Source organism: Arachis duranensis, chromosome 1 (assembly GCF_000817695.3).
Source record: "Arachis duranensis cultivar V14167 chromosome 1, aradu.V14167.gnm2.J7QH, whole genome shotgun sequence".
Lineage (NCBI taxonomy): Eukaryota > Viridiplantae > Streptophyta > Magnoliopsida > Fabales > Fabaceae > Arachis > Arachis duranensis.
This window is the reverse complement of record NC_029772.3, coordinates 98,157,680-98,179,054: the sequence shown is the minus strand read 5'-3', so window position 1 is coordinate 98,179,054 and position 21,375 is coordinate 98,157,680. Positions and strand designations below refer to the sequence as shown.

At 38.0% G+C, this 21,375-nt stretch overlaps 3 protein-coding genes across 5 annotated transcripts; 1 reads left to right on the top strand and 2 right to left on the bottom strand.

Moving 5' to 3' along the window:
- The first annotated feature begins 2,373 nt into the window (after window positions 1–2,373).
- Window positions 2,374–4,293, top strand: LOC107466179 (cytochrome b561 and DOMON domain-containing protein At5g47530). The gene is made up of 2 exons (XM_016085170.3): window positions 2,374–3,137; window positions 3,392–4,293. Exons 1-2 carry the CDS (start codon window positions 2,508–2,510, stop codon window positions 4,001–4,003), a joined length of 1,242 nt encoding a protein of 413 aa, XP_015940656.1. The 5' UTR covers window positions 2,374–2,507; the 3' UTR covers window positions 4,004–4,293.
- A 212-nt stretch (window positions 4,294–4,505) lies between these two features.
- Window positions 4,506–8,629, bottom strand: LOC107466189 (inositol-phosphate phosphatase). 3 transcript variants are annotated; one of them, XM_016085181.3, is made up of 12 exons: window positions 8,475–8,629; window positions 8,317–8,372; window positions 8,168–8,218; window positions 7,996–8,076; window positions 7,816–7,919; window positions 7,636–7,720; window positions 7,380–7,434; window positions 7,248–7,291; window positions 6,063–6,131; window positions 5,876–5,976; window positions 5,728–5,784; window positions 4,510–5,580 (listed from the first exon to the last, which is right to left on the bottom strand). In XM_016085181.3, exons 1-12 carry the CDS (start codon window positions 8,485–8,487, stop codon window positions 5,409–5,411), a joined length of 888 nt encoding a protein of 295 aa, XP_015940667.1. In that variant the 5' UTR covers window positions 8,488–8,629; the 3' UTR covers window positions 4,510–5,408. The 3 variants fall into 3 exon arrangements, with proteins under 3 accessions (XP_020982553.1, XP_015940667.1, XP_052116805.1); XM_052260845.1 differs by having other exon boundaries at window positions 5,457–5,569; XM_021126894.2 differs by lacking the exon at window positions 8,475–8,629 and having other exon boundaries at window positions 4,506–5,580; window positions 8,304–8,365.
- An 8,470-nt stretch (window positions 8,630–17,099) lies between these two features.
- LOC107466199 (putative MO25-like protein At5g47540) lies at window positions 17,100–21,033 on the bottom strand. The gene is made up of 11 exons (XM_016085190.3): window positions 20,559–21,033; window positions 20,199–20,360; window positions 19,862–19,980; window positions 19,303–19,377; window positions 18,794–18,887; window positions 18,661–18,720; window positions 18,404–18,472; window positions 18,163–18,261; window positions 17,770–17,814; window positions 17,566–17,668; window positions 17,100–17,489 (listed from the first exon to the last, which is right to left on the bottom strand). The coding sequence occupies exons 1-11, from the start codon at window positions 20,676–20,678 to the stop codon at window positions 17,413–17,415; spliced, it is 1,023 nt and encodes a 340-aa protein (XP_015940676.1). The 5' UTR covers window positions 20,679–21,033; the 3' UTR covers window positions 17,100–17,412.
- Window positions 21,034–21,375: the final 342 nt, after the last annotated feature.

The following is a 21,375-nucleotide window of genomic DNA, read 5'->3' as shown; positions in this document are numbered from 1 at the left end:
TACATATATACGAAGAAAACCTATGTCGTTTGATGACATGATTTGTTGTGCATATCTTGAAATTTATAACTTTTTCCGGTTTAATTTATGGTGAATATTATGGTGTTTTTTATTAAAATATTCAAATTGTTTAATTAATTTTTATAAATAAAAAATAAAAAATAAAAATAAAATATTTAAAATTTATTAAATATTTTTTATTTATCTCTTTTAATAAATTAGACACAATATCATATACACTATAATATTGCTTAACAGTGACTTGTTCACAAATCACAACTCCAAAATTAACGTCATATAACGTGATTCATTTGGTTTTTGTGTAGACGAAGCTAAGAAAGCACAGGGCGAACGGCACAGCAGCGTGAACAAGTCGCGAGGTGGGTCATAGGGGTGCACATAGGTCGGGTGAAGTCAGATTTGATGTGACCCAGACTCGGTTTGAAATATACACCGGGTTTATTTATTAGACCCGAATCCGGTCCTAGACTCGATGAAACCAATACACTTTCGGACCACAATTATATTGGGTGAAAATCGGACCGTTAACATTACATTACGTTGATACCTTCTTATAAACTAGCATGTAAAAATATCAAAATTTCCAAGGTTTCAACCATTAGTTAACATGGTAAAATTCACTTAGAAAAATATAACAAGAACTAACCATTCTTCAAAATTAAAGCATAACCACAATCAATATTAAAGTATAACCACAATCAATACTAATATTGTCTAATAATACCAAATATTTAAATCAATACAAATAACACAATCTTATGTATTAGTCTAAAATCTTATGCATTCTAAACATAAAACATTAACTTATAATCTTATAATGACTAATAACACAAAATATTAAGATTTATAATACTTAAATTCCACGTAAGAATAGTCATGATCCATCACTAATAACACAAAATATTAATTGTGTATGATGACCGGGCCACCGGCCGACTTCGGGTGACCCGAGCTATGGCCTGGTCCCGACCCAAAATAATGACCGGATCTATTTTTGAGACCCGTACCCGACCCTAAACCCAATGAAATCACTCCAAATTAGTTTCTAAAGTGTTCGGGACCGGACCGGACCTTCGGGTCGGGCCGGGTCTGTGCACCCCTAATGGGTCAAATAAAGAAATAAAAAAGAAGTGTTAACAGGTTAATAATTTTTGTGATTTATAATTATAAATAATTATCAATAATATTTTAATAATATAAAATTTTATTTAACTATATATAAAATTATTTACTTTTTTTTTTGTTGTTTTCTATAATTCTTTCAAAACAAAATATCAACTGCTCTGAATGCGTGTGGGTTCCACTGCCACCTGCCATCCACGCTCCCTCCACACGCCATTCCATTTTCTTAGACACAGTGGCACTATTTTAGAATTTAGACTTTCCCAGTTTCTCTATCTCACATGTCCCACTTTGTTTTACTCACTCTAATAAAATATTAAAATTACAGTAATGCGTCTGGCTATTGTAAAATATTTTGTTTTGAATCACTCGAGTTTATATTCTTTAATTAAACGAATAATGATATATACACTATGTTTATATTAATTTTTAATATTAAATTTTTTTATACAAAATAAAAAATATCTTTTGTGACATAAAAAAAGCGTAATACTGCAAATAAAGTTTTTACTGATTGTGAAATAAACAACAAAAAGAAAGACATTCGGCATTTTACTTGAATTACACAAATAATATAGATTTTACCATCAGTGGCATTACTACTAAGGTTTTCAAATTGAAAACATTTTAATTAATAAAAAAATAAAATTTAAAGATACTAATATATTCAGTGAAAAAATAAAAAATAAATAAAAACTCACCACAAAACCTTAGCTTAAGTTGTAAGAAAAGAGATAGCAAAATCCTAATGAGAGAGACAAAAAATGGCCAACAAAATTCTAATCCTTAAAGCTCTCACGTTGACTCGCCCATGTAATAAGGCAAGCAGTTTCTGAATTCTGATGCTATTCAAGTTAACATCAATGCACAACTTAAATCTATATTTGCTTGCTTTCAAATCACTATAACTTGAGTTTAATGTATCTGAAGTTTGAGTTTGGTGAATCATTTGTTGATTACAAAATTAAAGCAAATTACCAAAATAAATCAAACGAAACGGCGGAAGCTTCCGAACAGCGGGAGGTAGGGTGGCAATTATCAATGACTAGTGGAATATTTTATACAGCAACTTTATTATTTTATTCAAGCATATATTCATTCATTATTTTATTAATAATTGAAAGTTGGAAAACGAAATAATATGAATTTTTCTTCCTTCCGCCATCATCCTCAACAACCATGACCTTACACCTAAAGCCACCAACTCCTATATATAATTAAACCTCTTTCTATATGTCTCTCGATCTCCACTAACAATTCCTACTCCATTCTAATTCATCATATCAAATAGACTCAATATTATATCTGAGTCTCACATATTTGCTTCTTTTGACATCTTACCAAACTCAAACAAAGAAGAGATAATGACGATGATGTGGAGGGTTATGTTGGGGATGTGTGTTCTGAGCTCTGTTCTTGTGACAACATCCTTAGCTCAAACGTGCAAGACCCAAAGCTTCTCAAACAACAAAGTCTTCAAGAACTGCCATGATCTTTCACAGTTGACTTCTTATCTTCACTGGACATATGACCAGCCAAGCGGCATCCTTGACATAGCATTCAGACATGGCGGTATCACCACAACAAACAGGTGGGTGGCTTGGGGTATCAACCCAAACAACGACCTTGTCACTCCGATGATCGGAGCACAGGCTCTGGTCTATCTTCCACAGTCAAGTGGAAACCCAAGAGCCTATACTACATCAATCGCCAACACCGCAACACAGCTGCAAGAATCATCTATCAGATACCCTATCTCTGACTTGAGTGCCACCTATTCCAACAACGAGGTTACCATTTTTGCTACTCTCACCCTTCCCAACGGCACCTCCTCCATCGTCCACGTCTGGCAAGATGGTCCTCTCTCTGCCTCTAATGTCCCTCAGGAGCATAGGCATGATTCTGGCCACCAAAGCTCCATGGAAACCTTATACCTTGTTTCTGGTCAGACACAGCAAGGAAGTAGCGGGGCTTCAACTAGAAGAAAAAGAAATGTAAGTTCCTCAATCTGGTTTCATCTTTCTTTTCTTAGAATCTTGAGTTCAATCTTAAGTGAATGATATATTGCGAAAAAACACAAAAATCAGCCACCATATACACAGACATGGGGTGTTTAAATCATTTTTAATATATATTTTTTATTTTAACATGTATTTAATACGGGTGACTGATTTTTATTATAAACTTAGCATGATTGACTGAGGAAGACTGACTTAAGGTTTTGGTTCGAATCTGATGATTACTTCAGATGCACGGAGTGGTAAACGCCGTGAGCTGGGGGGTGTTGATGCCGATGGGGGCAGTGATAGCAAGGTACTTGAAGGTGTTCAAGTCAACGGGAACAGCATGGTTTTACCTTCATGTGGCATGCCAGGTGTCTGCATACATAGTTGGTGTTGCTGGATTAGGAACTGGTCTCAAACTGGGAGATGATTATCCTGTTGATGGCACTGACGATCACAAAGCATTAGGCATCATCATGGTTGCTCTTGGAACCCTTCAGGTGTTTGCTCTGTTCCTGAGGCCAAACCCAAACCATAAGTACAGGTTCTACTGGAATGTCTACCACCACATTGTGGGATATACAACCATAATAATAAGTATTACCAACATTTTCAAAGGATTCGATGTGTTGGAGAAGTTCGGAGACTACAATAGCTGGAAGCATGCCTACATTGGCATTATTGGAGCATTGGGTGCCATTGCCGTATTCTTGGAAGTACTCACATGGATCATTTACTTCAACAGAAAGGGCTCAGAGAACAAGATGCCTCCTCATGGCAATGGGGTCAACGGAGAAAATGGGGTCAACGGAGCAAATGGGGTCAACGGCTATGCTTCTAGGCCTCAGCAGGTGTAGAACGTTTTGCCAAATGGATGTTGTTTTTATTTTTTATTTGTGCCTTACTTTACTCCTTTTCCATTTGGTCTTCTTGTTGGACTTAGTTATGTATAAATTATAATCAATTTTTTTTTTTTTGAGGACTATGTATAACATTTTGCTTTTCTTATCTTTGGTAGTTAGTACCCCAATTCTAGCTTAGAGTAGGAGTTGGGGGAAATTCTTTGATGGAATGATGATTTCTGACCTTCCAGGCCTCCAGGGTATATATGTAAAAGTCTCCTTCATATATGTATTTTTGTTTTTCACTTTTTCTTTTTCCTTTTTGTCTCTCTTTCTTCGGCTTTTGGTGAATCAAAAGATGGGGACTTTTACCAAAATACTTACAGAAAAAGAAATACACCTTGGGTGAATACGATTTGAACTTTAAACGTACATGTACAACATAGATTCCGTGAATAGGTAAATTTTTTTCACACGAAATTATAAGTATTTTATTATTAAAAATAGTATTGTTCAAGTATCGAAAATATCATAAGAGAGAGAATTTTGTCAACAACTTTTTAATACCAGAAACTCAAATTCAAACTCGAATGCTAAAAATGAAAAGAACTCTGTATCTCACTTTAACTAAGCGACCATGTTGGTCCTGCGTAAGTACATCAACAATTCAGCAAGAGTCTCAACTAGAAGAAAAATTATAGTTAACATCCCTTTCTTCTTTCACAGTAATGACATCCATTAGATTAGATAATATCATATATCATTGTTCTGTGTGGGACCATGCAAACATGAAATGGTGAATGCTCCAATTGGCAGGTGCAAACAATACGTAGAAATTACAATATATGTAGCACACTAAATTAGACAAACTAAATGAATGTGCAATGTCTTCTCTATATTTTATTTTTCTCTCACTGAAGAAACGTATTAGGTTGTTCAAGTCTCTGTTGAGTCTGTTTCCACACTCGGCACATTCAAAACTTCGGTTTGTTCTGTTTGACTAGTACTATATCCTATATTTAATAATCCATGATCATTACATCCTTGAAACAGATGCGGATGCCAACTCATATTCAGACGGGTGATTAACCAACTAACCCGAATCTTTATCATATATTCACCATTTTTTTAAGATCATAACAAGTTAACAACTACCAAAACTCTACCCAGAAAAGAAATACCAACTACTGAAGACCGAGCAAAATAATAAAATTTAAATAGAAATCCTTAAAAAGTTGTTTTAAAAAAACAACATAGCATAATCAAGATAGAAATATTGTAGTTATCGGATATGTGAATTGAATTAGTCCGAAGCGAGTTGCATCATGAAACGTGAAATGGTAATAATTAGATTATACAAATATTTTGGTGACGCTTATGCAGCAACTATAGAAATAGAACAACTAGAAAAAAACATGCATCAGCAAAATGCATTAACGCAGGTTGACTTACTCAATATGCCAATTTTCCACCAACTTCGATGAAGACCAAGTTTCTCACTGGGCTTGGCGCAGAGCATCACAAGTGCATCTTTTAAGAAAGGGTTTGAGGCCGCTACTCTCCGAGATGTGATATCAAAATCTGCACCAGAACTGAAACAAACGAACCATCATCAGATTTTGATTTTTGACACGAGTATTAAATTTTATAACAACCAATCATGTCTACATAAAGTTCTATTACATGAAGATCCATGCAACTATGCAAGTAGTCGAATAATATTTATGTAAGTCACTTACAGATCAAAAACAACACCTCCGGCTTCTCTAATAATGACAGCACCAGCAGCCACATCCCTGGTAAAGAGGAAAATAAAGAGATTTTTCAATTTCATTATCTCATTGTTATCACAATGCACAATGTTTGTGCAGCATGTAAATCACATACCAAGGACCACCAAAGCCAAGTTCAAAGCATACATCCAGCCTTCCACAAGCAATTCCACATAAGTTCAAAGCACACGAGCCGCTCATTCGAAGGGATCTCACCTGATCATATTAAAGACACCGTTATGGCTTAGCAACGATATCACTTTTGTCTGACCAATAGATTCTTAGGAAAGTCCTTGTTTTACCTTGGAAAGCATGTTATTAATCCTATTTGTACAGCCATCTACAGATAACTTGTCACGTTGTGTGGGTGCCTGCTCTTACAAAAACAAAAACTTACGAATTTTCAACTCAATCTCGATTCACAAGGCAACACAGTTCATGAACATATAAATGTGAATATATATCTATTGGGCATCCCTGTCAAGCTATCATTCCAAAACTAAGATATTCTTACAAACCCGAGGCCTAGATTTCTATGTGCTTGAACACAATATAGTTCAGGGAAGAAGGACAAATACCCACAACGGGGATTATAAAGTAAAGCTGAAGACATACTAAAAACAATTAAGGTAAAATATACTTTTTGTTCCAAAAGCTTGCCAAAATTTTAAAAAATACCCAAGTTTTATTTTGTTTCAATTTTTCCCTAGAAGTTTTTGATTTGCACCAAAATTTCCCATGACAGCTAAATTTTCAAGAAGCTTAAGACTAATCCAGCAATAATGCATGACAACTAAAGAGTCGGTGATAGAACTTCGTGTGTGGCTTGCTTGAATTGAAGGTTGTCCTTCTAAAGTTGCTAAATTGATCCATAGCTTCTTAAAAAATTAGCTGCGATGGATACATAATACATTTGATGCAAATTAAAAACTTTTGGGACAAAATTGAAATAAATAAAACTTAGGGGTATTTTGAAACTTTTAGCAAACTTCAGGGCAAAAAGTATACTTTACCAAACAATTTACATTCTGTTAAATGACCATATTGTGGGTATTATAAGGGCTCGCAATTATAGGTCATGTTGATATATGATAGCTAGCTGCTGAGCATTTAAAAAATGTTGTGGTGATACATGTGGTTGCAGCATCTGACAAAATTGTGTTGAACGAACCCCTTACTTAATAGAAAGAGAAAACCGTGCCAAACATAACATGAGTTGGTGTCTAGACCGAATCCTTGACTAGAACCATGTGGAATGTGGTATGTGGCTGTTATAAATTTGTCAATGAAAACATTGACTTGCAGAAGTAGAATTCTCCAATGATATTTTGATTTTGCAGGAAACTGTTGCCTAAATTAATGTCTGTGATCAATACCACAATTCCTCAAATGATCAATAAGGAGACGGAGAGAATACACCATATTATCCAAACAATAAAGTTAAGTGAATAACTTTCTCATAATCAACCCAAACAAACTTGACATACCTCAGTTCCAAGAAGAGAGGTAATCAGTTCAGTTTGTGCCGACACTGCAAAATTCCAAGGCAATTTCACGAGGGAAACATACTGAATTAGTGAATTGACAGTAACAATTATAAAATAGAATATAGGACAGACCTTTGATCGGATTCCCATTCAGAAAAGCACCTTTTCCTCGAATGGCAGTGAAAAGCTACATATGGGACTATCAAATTTCAGTTGGCATACAGAGCAAAAGATGAAAACAAGTACAAAACAAACACTTTATGACAATAAGATGTGTATATTCAGCACTGAATGAAAAATGTATATGTTTCAACTTTCAAATTTCAGGAAATTCTAGATGGTTTTGTGGTCAGCAGGACTGAAGTGTCTGCAAGAGGAAGATACTGACCTCTTCGATAATGGGGTTGTAAACAACACCAACTGTAGGAATTTTTCCAATCGTAAGACCAATGGAAACACAAACAAAGGGATACCTACCAGAAATATAAGTATAGTGTAGACAATTAACATGGAAATCGATACGAGTGTATGAAGGAAATGATCAGATGCATCATAATTAATTAATTACCCATGCACAAAATTAGTAGTTCCATCCACAGGATCAACTATCCATGTAGGCTCATCTGTAAGTTCAGTAGTGCCCAACGCAGCGGTGGTTTCTTCCCCAATGAACTTAATACGAAAACCAAAATTAAAATGAAACTTACTAAGGAAAGAAGAGTTAAGTTAAAAGGAAAGGTGAAGTAACCTTATGAGTAGGGTAAAGATGCTTGAGATGTTTAAAAATGAGTTCCTCGCATGCTTTATCAGTTTCAGTGACCAAATCAACCTGTGCATCACGGAACAAGTTAAAAGATGAATAGCAATGCAAATAGCTACGGTTTTCATGGGTTGTAAGCTGAAAAGAGTGAATGGGCAACCTGGCCTTTGTGCTGGACATGCTTGGTTTCATAGAAGCCTTTCCGAATGATCTGCAATGCAACGCACGAAGCCATGAATTGGAATGGGAAGAGCACATAAGAACAGAATAGAGTGAAAGAAATTCGTTTGACGAACTCGAGTAACTGACATCACCAGCTTTGCGAGCAGCGTCTACTGCAGATGCCAGGAATTCGGAGAGAGAATCTGTAATTCCAATCAAAACCAAGTGTAAGACCCCATTAATTAGTAATTAGCATTTAATATTTAATCATAATCACTTCTTATTCTTAATGCTCCTAGTCCTACCGTTGTCAGCCATGAACTGCTACTGAGAAAGTGTTAACTAATCTAATTCCAATTCCGACTCCGCTTTAGTTTCACCTCACAATCAAATGTGTCTCTAACGCAACTAACATAAAGCATCTGGGATTTTATTTTATAACACCACACGCGTTGGCATTGCCCTCCCTCTAGTTTCTTTTTTGGATTTTTATTTTAGAGTAATACTCCAAATAAATCCCAAAGAATTCACGATCCAATAGCTTTGTCCCCAAAAAAATTTAGTTAAATTTTGGGCCTGATTTTTTTTCATTATTCGCCAGATACGTTCTCAGATACGTTCCCAGCCCAATTTGAATTGGGTAAGACTAACGGCAACGTCCTACGTATCAATTAACTCGCCGATGTGCCACATGCAAGATAATTTGATCCCTGGTCACATGGACAAAACGACGTATTATATCAGAATAGAACTATGTCGTTTTAAAATGAACAAATTAATCCCTCATTTGGAAGCCAAAAAAAGCAAAACGACATGGTTTTGAAGGGGGGAGGGACCAACTCCTTCAACAAAAAGCCCATCATGGCGACAAGGAAGACGGAAACCCCGATAGAGAGCTTAGCCCTGAAGGGACGGTTGGCGCCAAGCTCATTTTTCACCCGAGTGAAAACTGCAAACCTTAAGAAGGAAGGGAACATATAGATGAAAAAAATGGGTTGGATGAGCACGTGGGGTGGTGGAGGCCAGAGAGAAAGACGTGTCCAATGAAGGAGAGGAGGATGGAGAAGTTAGAGGCGGCAAAGGCAACAACAACACTAGTGACGCCGAAGCAGAGGCTCATGATGAGAATGTAGTTGAAGGGGAGGTGGAGGAGGTGCCAACAAGGAAGGCTTGCGTGAGAGTGTGGGTGATTTCCTGCGTGCGAAGGTAAATGCAGATTGGGTGGAGGAATGAGTTTGTTACGAGATCCGGAAGGGAAAAGATGAGGTAGGTGCGTGACATGGTGGCGATCTTAAGGTGCTGGTGGAGGGCGCGGATGGCGAAGATGTTGAGCTAGAGGAGGAAGATTGGTAGGGAGAAGAGGAGGAAGATGATCCTGCGCGTGACATGTCTCACTTAATCGGACATGCCAGTGAGTTAACTAACACGTAGTACGTCGCCGTTAGTCTTGACCGGTTCAAACTGGGTTAGGGATGTATCTGGCGCATAATGAAAAAGGTCAGGCCCAAAATCCTAGTTAAATTTTCTTGGGGACAAATTTGTCGGATCGTGAATTTTTTGGGGACCTATTTAGAGTATTACTCTTTATTTTATTTAAAAGTAAAGTGACAATTAGGTATCTGAAGATTTTGATTTCGGACTAATTATCCTCTGAAGAAAAAAACCAATTTGGTCATCTATAATAGCAAACAGTAGACACGTTATATCCTTCTATCAGTTTATCACGTAAAAGTAAAACTTAACGGTGGTATTTATATATGCCGTTAACTATTGTGACGTGTCTATTTATAAAAGATTGTTATGTAGATAACAACTTTTAAAGCGAAACTTCATATAATTTGTTATAAATAGAGAGTCGTTGATAACGGTTATATAGAAACTCAAAAAATAACGAATGTCTTATTGTCCAAAATGATATCGTTTTCATGCTCATTTGACAGCAACAGGACATGCACCAATGTAAATAACAAAATATATAGACAATTTCATTTTGTTTCGTACTATTCATTGACAGAAGGATACATATCTATCACCTAATGATTTGTGTAAGGTTATATCTTAAAACTGCATTTTAAATCTCTATAATCTAGAGAGATGAGAACTAGAGAGAGAGAGAGGGGGAGTGGAAAACACCGAGAGGGGTAGAACTAGGCATTTGAGCAGAGATTCTAGGGTTTGGAATCGAGAAGAGTACTACTGTTTGGAAAATGAGTCATTTTCTATCTTTGTATAACATCTTCCTGAAGATATATCGAAGAAGGAGCTTTATCATTTGTTCAACTGGACTGGACGCATAAATGACATCTACTTATCACGAAAAATAAAAAATGAAAAAACATAAACTTTTGCGTTCATCTGGTATACAACAAAGGGTGGAGCTATGAAGGCTATTGCGAAAATGAATAGAATGAGGTTACGAGGTAAGGTTGTTTCGATAGGAGAAGCTCGGTATCGATGTACGAATGAAGTGACGTATATTAAGAGACACCATGAGGCATCTGACGTCTAGAATACGGTTAAGGTCCAACCTCAACATGAGGATAGCCAAAGGGTTCCAGGGAGAATTGTGAAAGAGTTGAGAAAAGAGGAAAAAAAAGGAGACCCCCACAACAATGGGTGGACGAAGAAGATGGAAGTGCCTGTGGCAAAAAAGAACCTGGTGTGGTTGCAGAAAAGTCTAATAGGCGGTACGACCAAGGCTATTGACTATAAGTCTCTGAAGGCCATTTATCGCAAGTCGTGGAAGTAGGAGAACTAGGAGCGTACAAAGCACTCCTAACTTTTGATAATATATTCAGGTGTTGAAGAAGCCTACACGTTCAAAATAAACAATATCTTGAAGTTTTTCCATAGCGTATAGAGATGTGATGAGGAGAAGCGTAGTGAAACTCGAAGGGTATGATTAGAGTGACTTGGTGTTCCTTTGCATACGTGATCAGTGGAGACATTCAAGCTGATAAGAAGTCATTGATGGAGAAGTTGTTGGGTGTGACGAAGCCACAAAATCATGCCTCTCTTTCGGTGTGGGACGGGTACAGATTGACACTTGTATTATGGTCATTATCAAAGAGTGGATTCACATCACAATTGGTACTAGTGGATTCGACACCCTAATTAAAGAGGTTGGACACGAAAGTTATGGATTGCAGTGTAAGTTTGAGGATGTTAGTAAACCTGGACCCCCAAAAGCATGCGAGATCTTGGGTACAAGCAGTTTGAGCTCGATAGTGCCAGTGGCAAGCAAAGATCCGGTGGTTGACGGGGTGATGGCGGTGCCAAGGGAGGAAGAAGCTGATAAGAGTAGATTGGTAATTCCTGAAAATATTTTGAATGAATGGAGTTATTACAACTTAATTGACTTTAAAACTCCACGAGTAACGGAGGATGCTGTTACAAAGGAATCGCTAAGCTCAAGGGATATCATAATTTGGTTATTGATGCTGAATCTAAAAAAACGGTTAGTTGTGATTATGATTTTGATGGGCTGAACAAAGGTTGCTGTTGGAGGAAAAACAAGACCAAAAAGGGCTTAAGTGTTGGCCCAATAAGCAAACGGTTGGAAAATGTGATGAAGGAAGGACAATGGGCTACTCCTCATCTACCGCAGGCCCATTTCACGCTGATGAGGCAACGGAAGCCTTGATCATGCGTCTGGGTTAGGTTGGGCTCCATCCGGATGGGTGCCCTCCATCTTCTGGGTTGTGTGCCGCTGCAGATGTCCATTTTGAAGAGGCGAACCTGGATGCTGGTGGCGCGACTGGACCACGAGGCAAGGGCGACCTTTGAGCCGGCGAGTAAGAACGCTGTTGTGTTAAGTGCGGTGCTGTAGGTGTAGCTGTGAGTGTTGAGGCAGGGAACCGCGTGGTTGTTATAGAATCAATGGGCCGCCTCCCAACGCCTTTAGTGAACTCTTCACCGGCGATGTCAGGATTCGGTTCCTCCAGGGTAGATGGGCTCGAAGGAGACACCAAGGAGACGGATTCAGTGCCTAGGTAGGATGTTGTAGGCAGCCAGGATGGGATCTTTGAAGATAGTGATGAAGTACTAGAAGACGGTGTAACTCTGTTGGGTGCAAGGCTTAATGAGGGTAGTGGCAATAATGAGGCAGGCGTGGATGTTGGCACTGGACAACAGGGGCTCAGTGGTGGAAAGGTTCTGGAAAGAGAAGAGTAGATGATCGAAAATCAAAGGGCATGGGAGCTGGCAGTAGAATCCGGAGCAGTGCAGTACAACGAAGATGACGACATAATGGTGATTCTCTAAGAATAGAATGAAGTGCTAGCCCAAAAGAGGAGGTTGGCAAAGCAGAAAGAAAAGGCACAAAGGTTTAGACTGAAAAAGCTCAAAAAGGTGTGTAATAAATGTTTAATATGATTTTTAGCTCTTGGAATGTAAAGGAGTTAGGGGGAGTTGGTAAGTTGAGTATGGTAAAAAAGAAACAGAAACTCAACATGTTAGGTTTGATTGAGTATAAAATGCAAGTTGTGACTAAGTTTGATGTAGTACGTATTTGGGAGAGCAATGTTGTGGGGTGGGAGTATGTAGGATCGGAAGGAACCTCAGGGGGGGCTGCTGTTAATGTGGGATGTCATGATGTTTAGAATGAATAACTATTACAGAGGGGAGATATGGTGATGTGTTGAAGGAGTCCTATTGAAAAATAATTTTCATTGTGCTTTTTGTTTGGTATATGGTGCTCATACTAGAGTGGAAAAACTTGCTATGTGGGAAGAACTGAGCTTTATAGCTGGTTTATGTCAAGTCCCGATATGCTACATGGGTTACTTTAATGAGGCTATATAGGTTGAAGAGAGGAAAGGTCAAGACAGGTTAACAGCGTCTGTAGAAGATCTTAAGAGTTGGATACAAGATATGCAGTTAGTGGATTTACCGTTGAATGATCGTAAATTTACATGGTTTAAAGGCCGCTCTTGCAGTCACATTGATAGAGTTCTAGTGAGTGTACAATAGACGGAGGAGTTTTCGGAGATTTGGTTAAAAGGGAGATCGAGAGGCCTGTCAGATCACTGTCTAATTATAGTGGAGGATACCATTTTCAGAGGTAGCCCACGTCCTTTTCAAAGCTTAAATTCCTGGTTTACACATGAAGATTTCCTAAGTATAGTTAAGGAAGAATGGAAGAATCTTGATGAGGTACAGTTTACAGATAAGTTGAAGGCTTTAACGGTGCCTTTGGGAAGATGGCATAAGGAGAAATTTGGTGACATGGATAAGAAAATTTAGCGCTTTGAGGAGGAGATCAGGAAGATAGACGAATTGGCAGGAAATGGAGTTTATGATGGTACAGTGGAGGCTAGAAGGAAGGCTCTAGTAAGCTGTTGCAAGCAGTGGTATGTCAGAAAAGAAATACACTGGAAGCAGATGTCGCGCTTCAGGCATGTGAAGGATATGGATAAGAACACTATGTACTTCCATAACTTGGCATCATCAAGAAGAAGGAACAATAGACTTGATGCTCTGGTAATTAACGGAAGGTTGATAAGAAATCAATCTCGGATCAAGAATGCTATTAGAGATTTTTATAAAGATCTGTATCATCACGAGAGATCACTGATTGTGGGTTTTAGGGACGGACTGGTAAATCGGATTGATGAAGAAGATTCTATAGCTCTGGAGAGAATACCGACAATGGAGGAGATTAGAGAAGCTGTTTGGGATTGTGAATCTTCCAAGGCTCCAGAAAATGATGGATATAACATGAACTTCATTAAGAAGTGCTGGGATGAGATTGACACAGAGTTTATGGTAGCTGTTCTGGATTTCTTTCGATCGTCAAGATTGCCTTCTGTTTCCAATATCACTTGGGTGGCCCTTGCACCTAAGTTCACCGAAGCTAAGGAGATCAAGACCTTCGGCCAATCAGTATGGTAGGTTGCATTTACAAATTAATTTCCAAAGTGATGGTTAGGAGGATGAGATCAGTCATGCTAGCTCTAGTTGGGGAGACTCAGAGCGCATTTGTGAAGGGTCGGAAAATACATGATGGCGCTTTTATTGCGTGCGAAACAGTACACTGGTTAAAGACGAGAAAGAAGAAAGCGGCAATCATTAAATTAGACTTTCGGAAGGCTTATGATCGGGTGAAATGGAGTTTTGTGGATATTGTGCTACAGAAGATGGGCTTTGGTTAGAGATGGAGGGCATGGGTGAAGGAGTGTGTTGGTACAACGTCTATGTCAATCCTGATAAATGGCTCACCATCTAAACCTTTTAAGATGGAGAGGGGTTTGAAACAAGGTGATCCACTATCTCCGTTTTTGTTTGTTCTGGTTGTTGATATTCTGCATAGGATGATATGGGAGGCAGTCAGGAACAAACGTACTTTGCCGCTACTGATTGAAAAGGACAATATAGAGTTATCACACCTACAGTTTGCAAACGACACTATTTTGTTCTGTCCACCAGAGGAGGAGACCATCAGAAACTATGCCAGGTTGCTAAGGTGCTTTGAGATGATGTCAGGTTAACTATTAACTTTGATAAATCAAGTTTAATCCCAATCAACTGCGAGCACCAGTGGACTTACAACATGTGCAACTTATTGGGATGCAAGGAGGCCAGCCTTCCAGTCAGATATCTTGGCATTTCTTTAGGAGCGAACCCAAGACTGGTCAGGACTTGGAAACCGATAATTGACAAGGTTGAGAAGAAGCTCAGCTTGTGGAACGCAAAAGTGCTCAATAAAGCGGGTAAGCTTGTCCTTATTAAATCTGTGTTAAATAGCTTGCCAGTGTACTACTTGAGCCTGTATAAGATGCCGAAAGTAGTGGCAGAAAAGTTGATATCGTTGCAGAGGAGATTCTTGTGGAGCAAGGAGGAAGGTAGAAAGAGGTTGGTGCTAGTTAAGTGGAAGGTGGTTCAGGCCCCTAAAAAGGAGGGTGGGTTGGGGGTAGGTGATGCCGTGATTAGAAACACTGCACTTCTTTTCAAGTGGTGGTGACAGTTTTCAAAAGAGGAGTGTCCATTATGGAAGAAGGTCGTGTGCTCTTGCTATGACTTGAACCCCAATGTGATGTTATCGGTTCTGAAATTACCTATTAGAGGAGTTTTTGGAAGGATATCTGTCAGCTGCAGGTAGGGATAATAAAGATAAGATGATTGCGGGGTTTTCTATGGAGGTGGGTGACGGAAGGAGGACTCGATTCTGGGAAGATGTTTGGCTACAAAGTGATTCGTTAAAGATGATTTTTCCAAGGCTTTTCTCTGTTTCAAACAAAAAAGGATCTGTCATAGGGGATTGTGGGTTTGGGGATGAGATAGAGTGGATCTGGAACTTCTAATGGAGGCGAGAATTATACCAATGGGAGATGGAATTAGTGGATCAATTGCATGAGGCTCTAAGGCCTATTAAACTAGCATATGATAAGCAAGACATAGTTGTTTGGAAGTTCGACAAGGAAGGTATATTTTCAACGAACTCTTTTGTGCAGGTGATGCAGTCAGAAACTCTCCCGGAGGAAATAACCTGTTACAGCTTCACCATAATCATTTGGAAAGATTTGGTTCTACCACGAGTGGAGTTATTTATTTGGTTTACTTTGATAGGAAGAGTAAATACAAAAGAAAGACTACATAGGGTGGGCATTATTAGTCATGGTGATAACATATGTGTTTTGTGTAAAAAAGACGTTGAACATATTTACCACTTGTTTCTGGGCTGTGAGTTTACTTGGCAGGTGTGGTGTCAATGACTATCTGACTTTGGAAGATTGTGGTCTATTCCGGGTTCACTAAAAGAACACTTTAAGAGCTGGACATGTGTTGCTAACAGGAAGGGAGAGCGTAACAAGTGGCTCATATGTTTTTTTTTTCGGTTATTTGGAACGTTTGGCTAGAGAGGAACGGGCGAATTTTCAACAACAAGGAAGGGGTGCAGAGGAGGTGTTCCAGAAATCTTTAATCAGTTATAGAGAGTGAAGTAGTTTAAACCCCTTTTGTTGTTGATAGCAATGTTGGAGATGACAGTAGAAATAATTTTCTGTTTTTGGTTTTACATGTTTGTTGGTTTTTTTGTCGCTCCACTGGGTTGTGTTGAACTCCATTATTCAAAAAAAAAATTTATTTACTATCGTAGAAGACCTAATTAGTGTTTTTTTTTTATTCAAAGACTAATTAGTCTTAGATTGAAATTCTCGAAGATCTAATTGTCACTTTCTTCTTTACTTTATTTTAGGCAAATCCATAATTGCCCCTATTTTACATGAAATGATCTAATTGTCACTTTCTTCTTTACTTTATTTTAGGCAAATCCATAATTGCCCCTATTTTACATGAAATGATAGGGGTCCTCCTTTCCCGTCTGCATTATATTATTGGATCATCGTGTACCATTTGTTGGAAGCAAGTTTTATTTGCAGCTACAATCATACAAGTGTCATTGCAGTGGCAGTAGTAAACGGAAGGGTATGATAGTCCCAGCGAAGTATAGAGGAGAAAAGGAAGACGCATATGGTATCGTCTGGAATGGAAAATGCCCCAACAAAAGGCTTCCATACAGCGACTACCTTCATTCATCAACCGCTGATTACGGTGACTTTGATTTTGATTATTACAGTACCTATTAATCAAAGAATATGCAAAATTAGTGTACAACAATGATTTTCGCGCCCCTTCTCCAGTACAGTCCAGTCCTGTCCTTTTCTTTTCATTTCATTTCATTTTTTTTACCTCTTGAACAGACTTGTTTAATTTAATGAAGCTTGTTGCTAACGCCTCCACCGCCACGGTACCGTTGGTCTATTGAGTTGCGCTCTTTCCAATGCGCATCGGAAACCCCAACCAAATTATTTAAGATTTGCAACGCCTGCTAAAAGGCCTGATCTGGATTGTGGCTTTGACCGTGAAGTACGCAGACACCAGAAACAGCCATCATTCAGGTTCAACAAGTCACAAACTTGTAGACGGTGAAAGATTGCATGACCTCCAGCTCCAACAATTTATAAACTCAAAAATTGATAGTAAAGGAGTCAAGGCAGGCTGCTGCCCACATCTTTCTAAAACCACCAATGCCCATAGCCCCATACCCTAGTTCTAGTTGTGGCTCATTTTAGCAACTTATTTGTCAGTTAATTTACAAAATGGAAATTAAATTACAGAATGGAATCATTGAAATTTGAGTGAAGAGCTCGTCTCAAGTCGATGGACACTTAAAAAACTATAGCAAGAGACATTTCAGTAAGCAAAATGCCACAACACAATCTGCCACTTGACACTATCTTAGGCTCAAGGGCGATCCTTAGGTTCCAGAGCGGCAATTTCCTTCATAACTTGTGCTTTGTCAGCTTCAAACTGTTCGTCCTCTGCACAAAATTCCAATAAATGTGATAATGGGAACATGATTCAGTAAAAACAAGTGCTGTAAATTCCCTACTATACCTTTATCGAGTTTTAAGTCACCCAATAACCTCAGAAGCTTGCTTCTGTTTGTAACAAGTATGCCCACGATGTCAGCTGGTTTCTTTTGATTTGCAACAAATAGCTGTTACAACAATGGCACATCAATACAAAGAAGAGAAACTTGGCAAGAATATGGTTACAAATAAACATTTAAAAACGTGTGCCTTTGTATAATTATAGTACCTTGAAAACATGAAATGCTTCTGTTTGTATGCTCTTGCTTGACTCCTACAGAAAGATATATAGCAATGGCCTATTAAATGCCTGTATCAAAATATATCTAAATTCAAAACTTTCTGTTCAGCGTTCAACTGACTAGAAAATAGTAATACTAGGCAAGGATGAATCGCCACAATAATTTGAAGGCCTAAAATATTTTGGCAAAACAGATACATCTTCCCGTGCAAAAACAGCAATTGAATAGTCCTACGTCAGCACATTATATGTAATTATATATTGAGGCTTGCATAATATCTTTTTTCTTTTGTTTTTACTGGAGAATGGAAAGGACACAGGCAAGGTAGTAGGAAAGCAGGACGAAGGTCACAGTATAAAGATTTACAAAAAGGATCATACTCTTAAAAGATTCATTAAAATCCTCAGGTTGTCTCTTGAGCTGACATATCGTGTCATTACAACTGAATTTGATCGATCAAGTAGCATATCTCCTAACAACTGTGAAAGAGAAAGAAACGCACTCAACAAACATATATATGCATCAATATAACAAGGAAAAATACAAGATATACAGAAATACAGGGAATTGCAATCATTAGATACGAAAAAACAGTGATTGCACCAGAACTTTTTATCATACCTTCACAGCTTGACGCCTTGTAATATAGTTGGAAGATTCCAACAGCTTGGAGTTATATTCAGCGAAAAACTGAAAACAGATAATGCAATGGTTAGTAAAAGAACATATTCAGGAAGACAGATATAAAATAAAGCGCATCAAGATATAATAGGCAACAACAGCCACAATAAAGCATATAGAAACAAGAAAGTGTCAAGAAAACACACACAGACACACCGAAAATTTCTTCTTAATATGAGAGTGGCAGGGGAACCTACCCAACCGTAATTCTTGTTAAGGAACTCAGCTACAGTAGATTTATGTCTTGTCAAGAGTTCCTGCAGCAAAATGACATAAAATATTATTTATATTTGTTTAAAGAAGCTCATGGGAGCAAATAATAAAATTTACCTTAAAAGTTGCTGCTGCGTCTGCAGCTACGTCAAAATTTGGCAGTTGAATGTAGTCAAAGAACTTCTTCATATTTGGCGAATCCAAAACATATCTGAGATAAAACAAAGAAGAATTGTAGCAGAAGTACAAATGAAAGGATCTGTGCTGAACTATCACTACATAGATAATTTTTTATAAGTAATAATAAAAAATTAAAAACTAGATAAATCTACTTGTATTCTTCAGCTATTTATGAGCTTCCAACACAATACCCTTCTTATTTGGGACTAAACATAAAACTCTGAGATGCAATTTTATGTAAAAAAATCCAGGAACCAAAAGCACCCAGGTACTTCAAGCCATCAGACTACTCAAACATAGATTACAACCCCTAACCAAAATGATTGAGTTTCCAGTTGTCACATTTAATTACCTTAAGCTTGAAAGTTACACACACACATGCACAAATGAACCCATGGTGGGATGAAAAGAAAAAATAAATAAATAAAATTAACTCCTTTCCTTACCTTGCAACAACCTGGTGTCTTATGCACTCCCTTAACATTGCACCATAGTGTAAGGCCATGTCTGTGTTTTCATAGCTAAAAAGAAATTACTATTAGTGAATAGCACATTAATTTCACAAGAAGCACGTTAAGAAACAGAACAAGTCAAATACATATAATGGTTACAACACATGGCCAACTTTCACTTAGAACAAATAAAATATGGCAAGTATGTGATTGTTTCACCAAGTCTATTTTACCAAAACTAAATTCAATTGTTAAAATGGCAGTACAGCACACGGTATCCAACAATGTACAGCTGGTGGAGGGCCAAAATTATGCTTTCCTCTTTGAATGGAAAGAGCAGCTATTACTGTGACTATAGCTTGTGACCACCCAGTTACCAGCGGTAACCTTACCATTTATCACAGTTAGCTGTTGTTATCGTTAAGACTTAAGACTTATAAACCCATATTTCAGTTTATTTTGCCAATCTGGGCATGGGGAATCCACGCATAGACTAGAAAGAAATCTACAACAAATATTACCAAACCAAAGTATTCATCCAACAGTGCCATACCCAGATATCAGACTATCCATAAGATCCAAGTTTTTCTCCAAGTAATCAGACGCAATCAACTTAGATTGAACCTGTTGCCTCTGTAAATTTGCAACCACCTGAGTTGCATCTTTTCTAGCCTGCAAAAGCCCACAGTATGAAGATAGATCAACATTGTTACGTTAAATAACCCCAGCATAGCATCCTGATAATTGTTTGTGTCCGGATTTAACCAATCATGCAAGCATTAAAAATGGCGAACATATGAATAATGGACGGTGCTAACAATCTAAAGAATTAGTTTACCAAACTGCAAATATCAGGAATCCGGAGCCCTATCATGACATTGCGACTTTACCTCCAAGTTTAATTTTGGGAGACACTTGATAAGTACTCGCAGAGTGTCTTCATTGAAGAATTCCTGAGTCAACTGCGCACAAGCTTCTGCCACAGGTTCAGATTCGCTGTCTCCATAAAGAATCGATTTCAGCTCCCTGATATTTTTAAATAACTCCGACATCTGCCGATAGAAGCATCACACATTAGAAGCCATTAAATCATATGATCGGTGACACTGCCAGGCATATTCAGCTAAAACGATCAAATATGTTACGCATAAACTGAACCTTAGTAGTATCAGAATTGAACTTCGATTTAGCAGAAGCAGTAGCAAAGTACCGAAGTAAAAGAACGAAAGCACATTGGCGAGATCACTAACCTTGTCATCACGCTTTGGATCACGTACATCGGGAGCGCGTTCGAGGGAGCGAAGAAGATCCCTAGTGTGGCGAACGATATCAGCGGGAGTGCGAGGCTTGTTCTTGAAGAGGCTCTTCATCTTCGGTGAATCCGGAGGTAGTGGCGGCGGCGGCGGCTCCGACCGAACCACCACCTCCGGCGAAGAGCCCCTTCGGGCCCCTTTGGGTTTTGAGACGCAGAGTCCTATTTTTGTATTTTTCCTTTTCCCCTGTTTCTAAATGAGTAAGTCGATTAGGGTTTGCGATTCCCAAATTGGATTCTCCTCTGCTATGACGCTAACATGCTTTCCACATTATGGACCTCACTCTGTTAATTGTGTTTTGTGCTTCTCTCCAGTTTGCTCCCAACTACTCTGCAGAATCGAGATGATCAAAGATACTTCGTTTTAATTTACACTTTTGCCCTCACACGTGTCTAGTTTCTCTCCCTTTTCTTCTCTTTTTTCGTTCCTTGGCCTACCCAAGTAGTCAAATAACCCCACCACCAAATCTCAATTAAAAGCCGAAAGGATATTCTTCCTGACTAACTTTATTTTGTTTATTTAAAGTTTTAAACTTCGTTTCTTTTATATAGAATTCATTGGAAGGGTAACTGACTACTTATTATAAGTTTATAAATTATAACTACCTGCTAAAGGGAAGGCCAAGGTTAGTTGATCTTTAATGGTCGAATTATTTCTTAAAAAAATAAATATTTTAAATTTATTAATTAAATCAGTTTTTTAAATATTATAAATTAATTATTTTTATTTTTTATTATTAATTAATAATTTTTAT